The sequence below is a fragment of the Lethenteron reissneri genome, chromosome 40 (genome assembly GCF_015708825.2).
Source record: "Lethenteron reissneri isolate LAM-NWPU_2019-01 chromosome 40, ASM1570882v1, whole genome shotgun sequence".
In the NCBI taxonomy this organism is placed as follows: Eukaryota; Metazoa; Chordata; class Hyperoartia; order Petromyzontiformes; family Petromyzontidae; genus Lethenteron; species Lethenteron reissneri.
Window position 1 is genome coordinate 11,095,085 of NC_083818.1, and position 16,911 is coordinate 11,111,995.

General features: G+C 46.9%; 1 protein-coding gene across 1 annotated transcript in view; it reads left to right on the plus strand.

The window, feature by feature from the left end:
- The first annotated feature begins 786 nt into the window (after positions 1-786).
- LOC133352376 (neprilysin-like) overlaps positions 787-16,911 on the plus strand; it is a 33,516-nt gene continuing 17,391 nt past the window's right edge. The window contains exons 1-11 of the mRNA XM_061567972.1: positions 787-904; positions 1,070-1,199; positions 2,462-2,626; positions 3,789-3,860; positions 6,477-6,638; positions 8,474-8,554; positions 8,963-9,058; positions 10,817-10,935; positions 11,527-11,595; positions 13,527-13,661; positions 15,181-15,270. Of these exons, the coding sequence (XP_061423956.1) occupies positions 2,524-2,626; positions 3,789-3,860; positions 6,477-6,638; positions 8,474-8,554; positions 8,963-9,058; positions 10,817-10,935; positions 11,527-11,595; positions 13,527-13,661; positions 15,181-15,270 (927 nt within the window). The 5' untranslated portion in view covers positions 787-904; positions 1,070-1,199; positions 2,462-2,523. The remainder of the gene's footprint in view (positions 905-1,069; positions 1,200-2,461; positions 2,627-3,788; positions 3,861-6,476; positions 6,639-8,473; positions 8,555-8,962; positions 9,059-10,816; positions 10,936-11,526; positions 11,596-13,526; positions 13,662-15,180; positions 15,271-16,911) is intronic.

Consider the following 16,911-nt stretch of genomic DNA (forward strand, 5'->3'; position numbering starts at 1 on the left):
ACTCTCCCTGCTTCAAGCACGCCGTTGACGTAAACATAATGATTGCTGTCCTTTATCTATCCACTGCTGATTTGGGTCCTCCAGCTTGCCATGTTGGTCATGGAGAGTTGGGGGGGGGGGGTTGCTATATTTCACCACCTTGGTCAGTGAGAGATGGTGCAGTGGAGGGGCCCAAATCTCCGCCCGGCTATCAGAATTTTTGTTTCATAATCAGAATATTTATTGAAAGTGCAGGAGAATTCCGATGAGCTCTAAAGCTCTTTTTCACAGATGTTAGTAGGGGTGGGTAAGATCGTTACAACAACGAACAGCACACAAACATCGGAGCAAATAGCTAATGTCGCGAGACCAGCGGTGTGAGCCGTGGCGTAAAATAAAACTCGGATTCGCCAAGTTTGCTGACCACCCCCGCCACTCCCTCCCCTCCGCCACCCGCCCCCCCCCACCCCCCCACATACATTTCCCCATAAAATGTAATATTGTTGAGCATTTCTGTGTCAAAGTTAAGAATTGGCCACGAGCATGTGACCAGAGGCACAACAAAGCAGCCCCTCACGTTTCACAATCGGCTCTTTTGACCGAGAAACACTTCAACAGGCAAGCGTTGGTGATTCATCCTGAGATAAGATGACAACAGAGAAGAAGCAGCAGCAGCAGCAGTAGCTATTTCACCACGAGAATTGTCGAACGGCGATGTCACTCCACCTCGTGTTACATTGAAGGTGGGGGGGCGGGAGCGGGAGTAGGAAAAGGGTGCACTTACAAAACAACATAAATTGCCGCCCGTTTGACAAGAGGAAGGGAACCGCGGGAGCGCAGTGGAAAGTGTGCGATATCCTGCACACCGCCACCGATTTGGCCAAACGCCGCGTGTCGGGCAGCGCAGGAACGAGTGCCGTTGGAGGTGAGGTTGGAACACCGGCGCGGCTTTGTTGACTCGACGGAGGGAGCCGCGCGCGCGAGAGAGAAAGAGAGAGAGGAGGGATTTTGCGGGTTGCCGGTTTTGACGGAGAGTTGGAGGGAAGATGTGGGCGGTTTGGAAAATGACGAAAGTGCGTGTCGCACACAGGAAGGTGATCTCACGCTGCCCACCGTGAAGTGAACTTCGATCAGACCCGGCCTTATAAAGTTGGCCACGCAGCAGCCCAAAGTGCTTAAAGACTCCCTCCCAAACGGTACGGGCAGGTGATCTCGATAAGGTGAGTTGATCCTCTGTGTGTGTGTGTTTGGGTGGGTTTTTTTTGGTACAGAGATTCAGAACAACAAGGCAGCAATGTGGTGTGCAGGCATGTTCCAATTGGGAGAAAAGCGTTATTCATTGTCTCGCACACGTGAATATCTTGTTTCCACTTGTACACGTTGTTCAATGTTGAGACTGATATACTCTCGTAAATCATAATTATATTCTGGGTATTCTGTAAAAAAATACATATTTTATTAACCAAGCACCACAAAAACAGGCGTGTGGTTACAGTTGGCATTTTATAATTAGTTTTGTTCATGCAATGGACAACCCCTTTTTGTAACAGTTCACCCAAAAAGCGCGTAGATCATTTATTTTATTTTACAAACAATTAATTTTGGTCCGACGTAAACCAGTGTCGGATTCGTAGGTTTGTACCTCGCCATCTTTATCATAACGTGCTAATCATTCTCATAGTGCACATTTGATAATTTAGAAAACATTTTTTAGATATAAATTCACGCAATTTTTTTCTCCATTCACCCTTTTACCGAAGCATAGAACAATTTCCAACCCGAAAAAAAAACACCGCCGCCCTAACCCCCAAATCACAGGCCGCATGCATCCGTAATTACGACGATGGCTGGCATATGCCTGGGATGGCTGGTATTTTACAAATCACGAGAGGGGTGTTTGTGGTCGGAGAGGCACGAGGGAGGGTGAAGATCCGCACATATTGGTCGAGGTGGGAGTATAATTTATTACTTTAAATCACACGATTATTACGTGCAATAGATATACTCAATTGAATGTTCAATATACATTTTCTCGATCCAGTCACGATTTCATATCTAGTATTAAAACACAGATTTCGTTCAATGTGTAAAGAATTAATATTTTACGCAAATATAGTTAACGGCTCATCATTATTCCAGCTAAACGGTTAACCATTCACACGTTGCTCTCAACTAAATAAACAGGCAATGCTCGACGGGATTTCTAATCGGTTCCACTTACACAGATCAATCATTCATCCCTTTAGCCTGCGCTTAAGAAATGTTATTCAAAGTAACAGAAAAAAAAGAAACGTCAAAACGTGAGCCCAAGCGGCTTGGACTCTGTGTTTTAGACACACGGCTGTAAAAAAAAGTGCAAGGAGGGCACCTGGAAACTTTGAATAACCTTGGAATGTGTGAGCGACCTTCGATTTGTGGTTTTTGTTTGTCGCGTGTTCACGCGCGTGTGTGCGTGCTCCAAACTCGCGTGGTTTGCTCGCAGTGCTCGGTCTCGCGTAAAGGTCAAGACAAGAGGTTAAAGGGCAGCGATCGTGAGCAGCAAGCATGTCCAAGAAGAGAGCTGACCCCAAGGTGATCGGCCTGTCCGTCACCGTGGGACTTCTGGCCATCGCCCTGATCGTGTTCATCGTCCTCTTTGCCACCAAGGGTTCGTTGCTTTCATGACCTTTCGCACTCACACTCGCGCGGGCACCCCCCCCCCCCTCCCCCATCGCGCCCCCGCCGCCGCCCTGCTCACCCCCCGCGTCGCGCATCGAACGGGCTGATTGCTGCCCCGGGGGACACGGTCCGGTAAACGTCCCCCCCCCACCCGGGGATTGTGTGGAAGCAACGGAGAGAGCGTCCGCCGGGTGCCCCCCTTGGACGCAAACGCACGGGAGTGGAACACCGGAGTAGGAAGGGCATAACGGGAAAATGAAGGAGTGCTCGATTTTGTTTCTGCGATTTTTTTTCGCCCAACGCCAACACGTTTGTTTTATTTGTCACACCAATGACCCCATTAGGCCAGCTGCGCCCGGATGTTTTCACGAAGGGAGATCCCCCTGGTGCCGTGATCACAGCAACACACAAAAGACACAAACACCCGAACGAGGGTTTCGCTCGCCCTACGCGGGATTCGGTTTGTGCGATTTGGCGCATATGCGGGCACACCTATTTCTACTCAAAAGTCGCAATGCGCGGTTAGAATTCACTCATATGCTGCAACGCGGACAGACGTGAGATATCATTTTTTCTACTCTATCTTCTACTCGGCAGGCAGCTTTCTCCACGCACGGTTTCGCTTTTTGGATCTTTTTTTGCGGAATGCATCTACTTCTCCCACCGCATAGAGCGAGGGGAAAGTGTACATGGCCCTTAAGGAGCGTTTTATCATGAACAAAAGGGGTGTTTCATGGTCGTAAATGAAAGGAGCGCGAATAAGTAAATGAAAACTGTGCAAATATAACATGAGAGCAAGAGGCACCAGAGAACGTGAGGTGCAGGTGCAAGTAAGCTCGGTATTTGAGTGTAACAGCGAAGTAAACGCACGTTCATTGAAAATGACAATTAAAACAGACTCCCAAGCAACATTGCGTATCCATTATTGATTTGAAGCTTCCGTGACTGCAGCAATCCATACTCTTTGGTTCTTTCGGTAAAGTCACGTAGGTGGCTTTACCGAAATAATCAAAGAGTATTATGCATCCAATATTAGTTCCTTCAAATTAGATCTGCACGCCTGCAAGATCAACAGCCTTACCGAATACTTCATCATCATCGATGTATCGTTGGCATCAATATTGCGTGTTTTTTTTGTGCGTTTGCTGCAGAGACGTCAACTGCAGAGCCGTCAACTCCCCCGGCTCCGAGCGTCTGCACGAGCCCAGACTGCACCGTTTCAGGTGAGTGTGCGACGGCCTTCTTGTGCCCCGGGCCCTACGTCTGCGTTAACTTATCACTGTTTCTCACCCTCGCCTTGTGGCAAGAGCGTGCTACCCGCCCGCCCCCCACTTGTCCCCGATCAGAATTTCCGTTCGCCCAAAGTGATGAGACAAACAGATCCCAATGCGCATTCCTTGAAATACAGTAGAGGCAAGCCGCTCGCCACAATGGAAGGACCCGTTTACTGGCCTCCCAGCGCCAGTGCGCATTGTTACACATGGACGTATTGCTGTGGATTTTGAATTGTGCTCCAAAGTACAATTCGGTCCCATTTCATATCGCGTTTGAATTCTCGATTGTTTGATTCGGGGGGGGGACGAGTGGAGGGGGGGTGTAGTTTGCTTTGCATCCAGCAGCTCTGGAGTATTAAATTCAGAATCAGAATCTTTATCGAGACTGGCGGAATCCGATGAACTATGGCGCTCTTTTTCACAGATGTCCAGTAGTGGGGCACACGGTCAGAAAGTTCCAACGAGTGGCGCGCCCCGCAGACAATCCTCCCACGTGATTGCATTCATCAGCCAGATGCATTGATGACGAAGCAAACGTTCAATAAATGAGAAGTTACAGAGAGATAAAAAAGAAATGCGTTTGCGTGGCGTTAACGCGTTCCTGTTAGGTGCAAAAATGACATGAGGATTATTTGAACGATTTCTAAATTGGTTTCTTTTGGGCTAGATCATGGTAGGTATAATGGAAAATCTAGCAATACACTTAAAATGTCAATTGGAACTCTTCCAGACATGCGCAGGACGAGGTTCGTGAGAGTTACAGAGTGCTCCCTGGTTGACAGACGGACGGAACTAATGCGTGGACACTTTCATCCTTTGTTCGGAATAGTGAACAAGTGGAGCCGTGTTTTAGTCAGATGTTGATCAGAAGTGCCCGGCATGAAAAAGCGATGTTGAGTGAGCTGTTGTTAAACTATCGTCAGTGCCTGCACCTTGCCTCGTATTTATTTGAAACCAGCTAAGGGCCACAATGAGCTATGAGCAGTTGTTTTAGTGGGCACACATGATGGCCCATCAAAGTGACTTCTTCATCATCATCATCATCAGTTATGGCACTTTATTGTTGCAGCCACATAATCTCGTCAGATTCAGATTATAATAATTTCACAGCCCTTTGTTAATCCACTGTTGGATGAAGGAAAACCATCCACCCAAATCCCATGTCGGCCATAAGAATTATTTGACCAATCTTCACAATGCTGTGGGATTCCATGTCGCACACCCACATTGTGGTACGCTCAGTCGAGGGACGATGTCACTGAGTGCGGTTGTTCTTATGTAACTCGTGACAAGTACAATTCTGTGTGTGTCACTATTCGTCGTTCTGAAGCAAGTGGCAATTACCCTCCCAGCGTGATTGCTGTTAGTTTTGTCTGTCCACATGACTACGCATGTAGCCGACCACGTTTTTGATGACACAATCCATTCACTGCTCACTTGACAGCCACAAACGAGAGTTAATATTAGCTCTCATTGGGTTCTTAAAATGCAACGCGACTTCCTTAGCAAACGAGCATTCACGCCGCACTCATCGCCTTTTTGCAGCCCTGAGCCAGGGGTGGCGATTCCACATTCCTATGACAGGGATGAGTCTATCCACAGGACAACCACTGTTCACTTCCCCACTGTGGTACTCATTTTATCGACGCCCAGAGGGATGATGGTCTGAATCAACCCCCATCCAGTATTTTAACTCAGAACCGTACGATTGCGAGCCGCTCACTCGACTGCTGGCAATTGGGCTCCCAGTTGCTTATCCATCAGATGATGGAGTGATTGATGTTGCAAGCTATAGCGATATATATTGATCAAGAGTCTCCTCTTGTGTGTGTATGTGTGTTATATATGTATATATGGGGAAGGGTAGTGTAGTGGTTATTGTGCTGCACTACGAACCTGGCGACATGAGTTCGAATCCCACTCACGGCCACAACCAGTGACGATTATCTGAACCGGTCCTGGGCCTCCCTAAGTTGCATCAGCCTCAAATGAGTACCTGGTGCGGTGTGTAGTAAACATCGCCGCTGGGGAGACAAAGGTTGCCGTGCATGGTGTTGGCCACCCACCACCTCGTGTGCCATTCTGGTCTTCATAGTTGCTCCTCGTGAACAGCACTTGCCCTAACAGCATGTTAAGGCTACACGGGGGATATTTTTCTTTGGGGCTTGGCGGTTGGGATTCCACCAATGGCTGCCAACACTTTCGGCCACTCTAAGAAGTGGCTCCGCCTGCTGCTTATTAAACGCCTAACGAGCACGCGACAGTATTCACAAGAGTCAGCCATTCCGGGCCGGTGGTATTTGTCAAAATGTAGCCAATATTTATTTTTGTTATTCCAAATGACGGGGAAAAAATTAAAGTAGCATTCACAATGCTCTCCTGGGATGCATCGCACGCCAGTTGTGGCTCATTGCTGAGCAGCGGATGGCTTTGGGATGATGATGATGATTATTATTTCAATGATGATGATGATGATGATTTTAATGATGATGATGATGATGATAATGACGATTATTTTCACACCGATAATGATGTTGATGGTGGCGATGATTCTCGTTTTCTTAGCGGCACGAATCCTGGAGAACATGGACCCGAGCGCGGACCCCTGCAAGGATTTCTACAAGTACGCTTGCGGAGGATGGCTCAAAAAGAACATCATCCCAGAAACCAGCTCTCGTTACGGTGTCTTTGACATCCTGAGAGATGAATTGGAAGTTGTCCTGAAAGGTAAAAAAACGATCGCCAAGCGGTGTTCAAACTGTGAGCGTTACACGGCCGCTGCTCCTAACCCGCTTGCTCAAAGATGGTCCGCAGTAGTGGGTGGCGTGAGCTCGGGAGAAGGCACAGTTTCACTACCACAGCTCACTGTGGCAAATTAGACTAAGTCCTGGTCACTTGAGTTTTCACCGGGGCATGCAACATTAACTCGAGATGGTCAACGCGCAGCCCAAACCATAACGACTTTGCTCGAAGCGACCGTTGATTAATTTATTGAGTCCAAATAAACAAACTAAAATATGTCTTTATTATTTTACCAGGTAAGGCCAACTGAGCTAGATAGATCTTTTTCAGAAGCGACCGGGCCACAAATGATAAGCTCAACGAAGTGGCTTATCATCACGTGGAAATGTATAGCAGCCAAATACTCGAAACGCATGTTTCTAAATATGGAGGGAAAAACCGAAGGACCGGAAAAAAATCCACAAGACCACAGGGAGAGAGAGACACGCAACCTCCAACTACACAGCAGGCGTCAGGGTCGGGATTGAACCCACAACCTCCTGTATACCAGGCGAGGTAGTTAACATCTCCTAGCCACCGTGATGATGCTGAGAGAGAGACATGCAGACTCCAAATATACAGCAGGCGTCAGGGTCGGGACCGAACCCACAACCTCCTGTATACCAGGCGAGGTAGTTAACATCTCTGTATCCTGTTGTCTGGGTGAAAGGTGGTGAGGCTATGATCATATTCTTAGATTTTTTCGGTTAAGTCACGTAAGTAAAACATCAAAATAAAAATAAAATAAAAATAAAAATCACGACGTTTCGGAGGCAACACAGGCCTCCGAAACGTCGTGATTTTTATTATTATTTTTTTTTTATTTTGATGTTTTACTTACGTGACTTAACCGAAAAAACCTAAGAATATGAATCTTTGCAGTCACGAAAGCTTCAAATCTAGAGGCTATGATCCTTGCCCAATCCTGGCCAGCTGACTCAAAAGCTCAATAAATTAAACTAAATGTACGGATTAGAATGTATATCCCGTTCATGTAAAACGTAGGTGGTGATTCTCAGTTGACGAAAATCCCTACAATGTGGCATCCACACCACTGCTTCAAGCATTGCGTTTTAGTACTCTGCTTGGAGAGTTTAATCAAGGAAGAAAACACGTCTTCTCAAGATAAAAATGTTTACCTGTCTTTCAATAGCATCTTCATTTCTGCAAATATTTATTCATCTAAACGTTACAGTTGTATGATGATTATTATTATTATTAGGTGCACTTTCCTCGCTTGCCCCTCTGTATATTTCATGCAAAAGTCGGGGTTGGTCAGTGTGTGTCTGTGATCAGATTTGTGTTTGTGGGGAGCGGTGGCGCAGCGGTTAGCGTGCTGCGCTTACGAACCCGGCCACCCGAGTTCAATTACCCGCTCCATGGCCAACATCAGTGACTAATATCTTGACCCCTTCTCAGGCCTCCCCTGGGTTGACTCGGCCATACATGAGTACCCGGTGTGGTGTGTAAACATCGCCACTGGGGAGACAAAGGCGGTCAGGCGTGGTGCTGGCCACCCACCCCCTCGTGTGTTGTTCCGGCCTTCATAGATGATCACTAACAGCACTTGCCCCGACAGGCTGTTAAACGCTATATGGGCGATCTTTGTCTTTGAATTGTTTTACCAGACTTGTGTGACCTTATTGGCATTGAGTATATGCTTGGCATGCGTCCTCGCATTGTAAAGTCCGGATAATAAGGTAACACATTCTATTTAATTATTCTGGCTGACCGTTAAAATATCATAGTTCACGTGACTTGGTGGATGTCTGCTCTGACAGCTGTTCTGGAGAAGTCTGATGATGCAGCACGTGATGCTTACAAGAAATCAAGGACACTCTACGCCTCTTGCATCGATCAAGGTGAAAGCACGATGTGATTCCTTCTACCATACAATGGGAATACTTTTGTAGCCATGTGATACATCAAGAGGCACGTGTTAATCTCAAGGCACCGTAGAAAATCTGAGAATGGTGGTGGACGGTCGGCTGGGGTGGTCAGCTGTCTCTTGAGTTTGAACTTAAACTTGGACTCGATAAGGCCTCAGGCGATTGGTCAAGGGGAGGAGTACCAGACAGTGAGGACAGCAGAGGAGAAGGAGTGACCTCCCACTTGGTAGTATTTTACGACGCGGAGAATGAGCGACAAGCTAACCTCTGTCTGAGAGGCATGATTGAGACGCAATAATGTCAGAGTTTGCATCGATAAATGCCGCAGCGTTCCTTGCGGTGAACAAAATAAATGAAGATGCCCTTGTTTGTGTGTGGCAGAAAAAATCGAAGCCCTCAATTCCCAGCCACTGCTCGAACTTCTTAGAGATGTGGATGAATGGCCGATCGCAACCGCGGACTGGAATACGACCCAAGGTAATGTGGACGTCACTTCCTCTCGGGCGCGTGCCACACGGAGCACGCGCACGGCGCTCGGCATACTGGCACAGCGGACTGGCACACGGCGGTTAGCGCGCTGCACTATTGATGAACCCCACGTTCTGAGCTCGATTCCTGGCAACAGCTCACGCCAGTTGCTGAGCGATATATGAAACGGTTGAGGGCTCTCAGTTCACCACCAACCCCACACCAGCAAGGGGTTGTGAAGTATGGTCAACGGATGTTGCCTGGAGGGAGACGTCATCCAGCAGTGGATTGACACAGGGGTGCAAATTATTGAAAATATAAGTTGTGTGCTGTAATAGTAACGAATTGGCATGTTATGTTAACGTGAAAAACCTTAATTGTCTGTGTCGGGTGGTGGCGGGTTTAACGACACATTTATATATTTACGCAATCTAACCCCAAAAAAAGTCGTTTTGCTTGTTTAATAGTGTATGCTCTTACAATTACTCTTCACAAATGTTCCTCTTAAAAATCAATCGAATGGCTTGCGGTCAAAAGGCACTTAACAAACACGTGGTTGGCCCCTCCCCCCCCCCGACTAGAATTGAGTAAACGGATTTGACCTTCGCTAAACGCTTGGGTAGCTTGTCATTAAGATACCGTATCTCATTCGCGGCGGAGCCCAGATACGACGTGCGCGTTGGAATTTAGACTCGGAAAAAAAAATCTGCTGAGCTCTGGACGATGCCGCGTGTGATCGAGTGGACGCTGAACCATTTCGAAACGTAGGACGCTTGCATTGTTGTGCAGCAATTAAATAAAATAGAACCCATCCCGTGAGAGATTTGCTTTCGCTCATCCCGCAGAAGCCAGATTCAACAACGAGCGAAATCTTTCCACGCCGATTGTCAAGGCGCCTAGCAGCCGTAGCCTTTGCGCGACGACGCTGACGTTCCGCTCGATTGTCGATGTCGCTTGAGCCGTTTGTGTTTAGTTTTTAAAATCGACGACGATGGGTTTTTTTTTCGCGAGGTGCGTGCTTTTGCCATCGCTCTGTGTTTTTTTCCCGAAGTACGCCGCGTCGCAATTGCTGCGTCGACGGAGTTTGCAACGTTCACGCGTTCATCATTAAGGCTGCCTTAAAAAATGAACGGATACATTTCCACCCCTGTCATAGGCACGCTTTTGGGGCAATGCGCCTTCCTCATAGCACGCGCATTCTCATACGAGGAAGGTGTCATGAAGAAGGGCCATTAGCCCGAAACGTCTAATGTCATGTACGTTTCCCTTTTAAATCCTTTATATTAAGTTCACTTGCTTGCTTGCGCGCTTACGACCGTGCAAATCTTTCGGTCGTTTTTTAACCCACTTCCCGTGATCCAATCGAGCTGATATTTTGCACACAGACTCGTTGTGAGTGACAATTTATTTTCGTGAAAATTTTTTTTCCAAAATTTTCCACTTTTTAGGAAAATTTTTTTTTATATTTAAATTAAAATACCAATGTGATAAAAATGAAACTCTTACTCAAGAAAAACACAAATGAATAATAAAATAAAACCGATGCCACGCATATAAAGGATTTATAGTGAAAAACTTTGTTTTTACGGGTTATACTTATTTGAAGTTCACACGCGGAGTGTTTGCTGACGAACGTGTTGAGTGTATATTCGTCAGGCGGGCTCGAACACCACTGCCAACGCAGGTGCAGCAGCATCCCCAGCACAATATATATATTTTTCTACAGTCGGGATTGTTTGGGATTTTTATTTCGCTCCCACCCCACAGGACCCACGTGGATCTTGGAGAAAAACCTTGCAAATCTGGCCAAGAAGTACAGGGTGCGACCGATCGTCAACACCTACGTCGGGATCGATGACAAAAACTCAACCTCCTACATCATCCACGTGAGTGACGCACGCATGCGTGTGTGTGTGTGTGGGAGGAGTGGTGCTGCAGTGGTGGGCGCATTTGCGCTAATAACCCGGCGAACCGAGTTCAATTCCCTTTCACAGCCAACGCCAGTGACTCAGCCTGGTGCAGTGTGTAATTATCTCCACTAGGGAGACAAAGGCGGCCGGGCGTGGTGCTGGCCACCCGACCCCCGAGTGTGCCATTCCAGCCTTCATTGGTGTTCGCTAACAGCACTTGCCCCAACAGTCTGTTCAAGGCTACACGGGGGATCTTTGCCTTTGGCGCGAGAGCATAGTGCTCGACGCGTTAGCATTCAAGCCATTCCACAACTGATGTACAGGCAGATATGTGAACAAGTCAGATATGTGAACGTCTGCAGAACATTCCAATTACAGCTACTGCACTGGGTGCACGTGTAGGCCATTAATTGGTCAGGGCGGATAAGTCACTGTCGGATATGCGACCTTGTAACGTATTTTCTTTTGAGCCCGACGCATTATATGATGAATGTGGTGTGTGTGTGTGTGCGTCGTGCGTGTGTGCGTGGTGTGACACGAACTTTCTCTTCGCATTGCTCATTCCAGATCGACCAGCCAGGCTTTGGTCTGCCCTCCAGAGACTATTACTTCTCACCGACAGCAAGCTACGTCAAGGTACAACTTACAGCAAAAATAAAAAGCCAACAAAGCCCTCTCGACCTCGCCCGGCGCGTCTTTTGGATTCGCTTCGCACGCCGTTTGCCCGCCGTTTGCTGCGACGTCCGACGTTTCGCTCAACGTGCCTGGAGCTTCGTTCTGGGGGAACCGTGGATTCATGTCTCCGTGAATCCGCGTCAGAGAAACCATACGGCAGCCCCCTTTTCCCGCACCTCCGATTAGCACGGTTGGCAACGTACAATGCAATACAACTTCTGAAGGCCTCGCTGAACTCTTTGATCGCTACAAGTCAATTACGCTGCCCTCCGTGCCATCTATTTCCAGGGAACTCATCGCGGGGTCAATGTGCTCGGCTCGCAATTGAAAGTTGGCCCCAAGATCACATTCGATTCGTGGTCCACTTAGTCCATCAATTCACATTTCCTTGGCGTGGTGCTGCAAAGTGGGACACGAGTTAACTTTGAGAGAAACAAAAGTCACGTGCAGACAGTTCTCTAAGCAACTGGAGGTGTCTGTCGGAGGGAGGCAACTGGGGAAACACGTCAGAGTTTCTACGCCGAGTGCTGCGATTGGTCAGGACCGTTTACGAGTGCTCGGCATGTGGGAAGGGAGCAGAGTAACCAGAGGAAAGTCCATGCTCATAGCAGGGAGATAACTCGAAGCTCCACACAGATGGATCCAAGCCCATTGCTGTACTGCCAATCCACTTGCCACCGAGCAACGCAGGCCTGAAACACCTTTGTGTTTCATCTTCTTGGTTCTTTCGGTAAAGTCACGTAGAAGGGAAGTAATAAAATAATAAAAATAAAACATAATAAAATAAAATAATTCTCACGACGTTTCGGCTACAACGCAAGCAGCCGTCTACAGGTGAAGAATGAGACACTACCAAACTAGGAGCTTGTATATAAGCTGCGTTGGAGGTGGAAGAGCGCCTTAACAAAAAGAATGTGCATATGAAGAGGAATTTAGCATATTCATATGCACATTCTTTTTGTTAAGGCGCTCTTCCACCTCCAACGCAGCTTATATATAAGCTCCTAGTTTGGTAGTGTCTCATTCTTCACCTGAAGACGGCTGCTTGCGTTGTAGCCGAAACGTCGTGAGAATTATTTTATTTTATTATGTTTTATTTTTATTATTTTATTACTTCCCTTCTACGTGACTTTACCGAAAGAACCAAGAAGATGAATCCCTGCAGTCACGAAAGCTTTAAATCGACCTTTGTGTTTCTAAGCAGTCTCCCATCCAAGTAGTAACCAGGCTTATGCCCCTTTAGCTTGCACAATCGGCGCAGGCTTTATTGGTAATAGGCATTTGGTCATCCAGACCCTGACGCCTGCTGCTGTGTATTTGGAGTTTGCATGTTCTCCCCGTGGTCACGTGGATCTTTCTCCAGATCATCCGGTTTTCCCCTCCACATTTAAAAACATGCGTTTAGAGTATTCAACTGCTATCATTTCCACGCGATGAGCCACTTCGTTGAGCTATCATTTGTGATAGCTAGATCGCTTCTGAAAAAATAGCTATATAGCTCAGTGGGGTTTACCTGGTAAGATAAAAAATAGTTTATTTTGTATAGATTATTGAAATCACGCTGACCTGCCCTCGACTGTTAGACAATACCGAATTGCGGACCGGTGCTGCATACACCGTGTGCCTCGCAGGGATGGCTGCCGCTAGGCGGGGTTCCCTAGCCTAGACCACTCCAGGTCAATGGAATTGTTGATATGAGATAATGTGATAAGGCGCGTTGAGATGCTGGGGAATTTTCTTAGCCTGCAAATGCGAATCGTCGCGTGACATCAACGACGTCGATGACATTTTGACAAGGATTTTGCACCTAACTCTGATTTCATCATCATCATTTTGCACATTTATGATTATAAATATGATTATGATATTAATGATCGCGTTTTGATGTTTAGGCTCGGGAGGCATACAAAGATTTCATCGTGTCGATCGCCAACATCGTGCGGAGAGACAAGTCGATTCCTGACGATGATGTGTTCGTGCGGGAACAAATGGAGGGGCTCTTCAACTTTGAAAAAAAACTTGCCGAAGTAAGTTGGCGTCAACTTGCAAATCAGGCGGTCCCGATTGTTTTTACCGCCTTGTTCCTTTACGTCAGTGGTTCTTAACCTGGGTTGCATGCACCACCCTGGGGGTGCCAGATGCCCTCTCAGAGGGCCAAAGGGGTGCAGGGCTGCAAGAAAGGTTAAGAAGCACGGCTCTGCGTCAACAGCATGCGTCTCATCTATGAGCGCTAAACGGGTCTGTGGCAACGGTGTGTTGAACAAAATACACGTTACCCCGACTACACTAGACCCCGACTACGCGTTACCCTGACAACACGTTATCCTGACTACGCGTTACCCCGACCGCGACGGTTAAGGGACTGAGTTTGCGATGCCGTGCGCTTAAATATGTTTTCGTCGTTTTGAGTTTGCCCCGTAAACTTGAGCTCTCGTTTAAGGAGGCAAAGTTAATTTCGTTTTGTTGACTTTGTCTTGGGAATGTAAACACTGCGGTTCTTGCTGGTGGGGAAGAAAGTGAGAATCGAAGGCCACCACCGGTGAGACGAGACGTGTGCTGATTGTTGAAGCACTTGTGTGCACACTGGTGGTGGATTATTTCAGTGGCTTTCTCATTTGCTCTGCGTGTTCAACATCAACGCAATCTCCTTCTGGTAGTGTGGAAAAAGGCAACTTTTTTCCGAGCGTGGATCAAGTCTGTGCAGCCAGCCAAGAACATCATCGGAATGCGGGATTTACCATTATAAGTGCGATGATATCCGTGTATGCCAATTGGCTCGTTGAACGTGTCCTCGTTAAATTGTGCAAACCAATGAAAGAACCCCAGCATAAATTGGTTGTCAGATAAGAGGACCGGAGACTAAATCTTAAAAATAGATATAATTTGTAATTTTCTTTTTTAAATGTATTTTCCCGAGTATTATTCAAATTGGGCTGTTGGTGCCAACGTCGTGATACGGATGAGCAACTCCGTGCTCGAGAATCGCCCGTGGAAGGAGATATCACAGAACTACTTCTGATATCCCTTCACATTCACCTCTCTCTATCAACACATTAGGGTTGCACTTTCTCGAATGGTCTGTTACAGGAAAAAATTTTGCGGAATAACGGCTAAACCGATGTTTTTATTTGTTGTCACGATTAACAATTAAGGTAACAAACCAACATTTAAACGAATGTTTTGTTGTTGTTGTGTGTGCAGTTATTGATGACGGGGTTTGGTAGCCATCAACTCAAAACAGCTTCATAGCCCGGTTTTTATTCATGGGCGGCTGAAACTTCATGATAAAACTCAGCTCTGATCCCCGGCCCATCTATTCACCTTGTTTACAAATTCATTTCAGTCCATACACACACTGGTACTGCACGCACACAAGTACCATATATGTAAAAGCTCACACTTTAAAAAAGTTACATTTGGCAATCATGGTCTTAATGATCGTGTGACTCCTGAATGACTGATAACTCCATTGTGTGTCAATGTATCGGAGTGAATATCTCATAATAGCAATCATAATAACGACGTGTGCCTGTTTCGTTCCACTAGGCATCTACCCCAGATGAGAACAGGACCGATATCACATTGCTCTACCACAAGATGAGTCTATCAGAGCTCAGCGCCAACTACAGCATTGGCGTAAGTAGCACGGAGCTCCACGATTTAAATTGGCTTTGCACTCCACGCGTGGTCATCATATATCCGCTGCTGTGGTGCCACCTCCAGCGGTACGCACTGGACTTGCAGCACCAACGGTTGCCAGTTCAATTCCATCTCCTCCCGCTGCTGCCTGCAGTTGAAACAACTGACAGCGCCTCACCCACCTTGCCACCCACCCACCGTGCCCCCCCCTCCCAATCACCTCCATCCACCGCAGTTAGTTGATCAGCAGGTCATGTCTGGTGGGGTAAAGAGTGGGCACTCCCACATCTTCAAAGGTGTCTGTGGCCAGCGTGGGTCGAGGGGTTAAAAGAAGATCATCTCGGGAGGGTCCTTTTCTCATAACGGATGTCGCGTCTCACGGCCTCAAGAAGGTGAATTGGTTAGACCACCGCTGACGATTCAGATTGAACGTCTTTAGAATTAGACTTCAAGCAATTCCGGACAGAGACAACCCTGAGAGCAAAACCAGTCAATCAACTGTAATGTAATTAGGCGGGTTAAAAATGCGTCCCTTTTTTGTGATCCGATTTTCTTGTTATTGGCATCGATTTGGCTGTGGTTGCAACGCATTTTAACTCTCTCACTCGTGTCGAACATCATTGCAATATACGTCAGTCACTCGTTCAGACAGTCAGTCATTGTCGTCTATGGGTAAGTGAAATACTACATGATTAACTGGGAATTAATTATGCATTGTTTTAAATATGTTCATGGTTAAATATATATGCGCGAGCTGTATAAATATCCAGCGAAAGGGACATTGTCGTTCAAGCACTCAACTCACGGTCAGAAGATTATGAGATCAGTTTGGTCAAAAGTCGACTTGGCCAATCATTCCTTGAAGCATAATAAAATATGTACCACTTACACTGCAGTTTAAGCGCTGACAAAGGAGATTAACGCCACCTAAGTTCTTGTTTCAGTACAGATACACTTCAGTTTGACTTTGTGCCATTGTATAGCCTTGCTAATTTTGGAACGCAAAGCCAAAACCGCAAACATTTGAAGCTACTCCAGTTCCCAAAACATCACGAGATACACGAGATATCGTGGGATTCCGAAATCTCAAACATAATTTCTCTACATCTGAATAGCTGTAAACAACAATTAAATCCTACCGCCTGAAACTGACATTTCTAACTTTAAATTTGTATTTTTGTATATGTATACATACCGGGAAAATCCCTTGCGATGGAAACATTTGATTTGCAAGGGTTGGCCCAGGGTGTCAAGTGACACACGCATAGCAAACGCGTAACTGGCACGTGTATGCACGAACGTCTGACGGTCTGCCAACGAATTACGACGTACGCTTACGAATTGTGCACACGGAGAGTCGAGAAGAGGGGATGCAGCAGCCAGCGTGGCGCTTGCCCATCGCAGCGCAGTCGGGCACACCCACAGATAAACACAGCGCGCCACCAGTTCGTAGAGAAGGTCCTCTCGCAGGCGTGTGTGTGTGTATGTTGAACTTCTTTCACACCGCGGTACGTAGCCAACCGTGCTCAACGGAGGTAATGGGGGAAGTACAACAAACTAAACACAGAAGACAGTTGTAAAGAAACGAGTTTGTCAATCTAGATTATTTGAAAGTGTATAGCTTCAATGGCTTCCTAA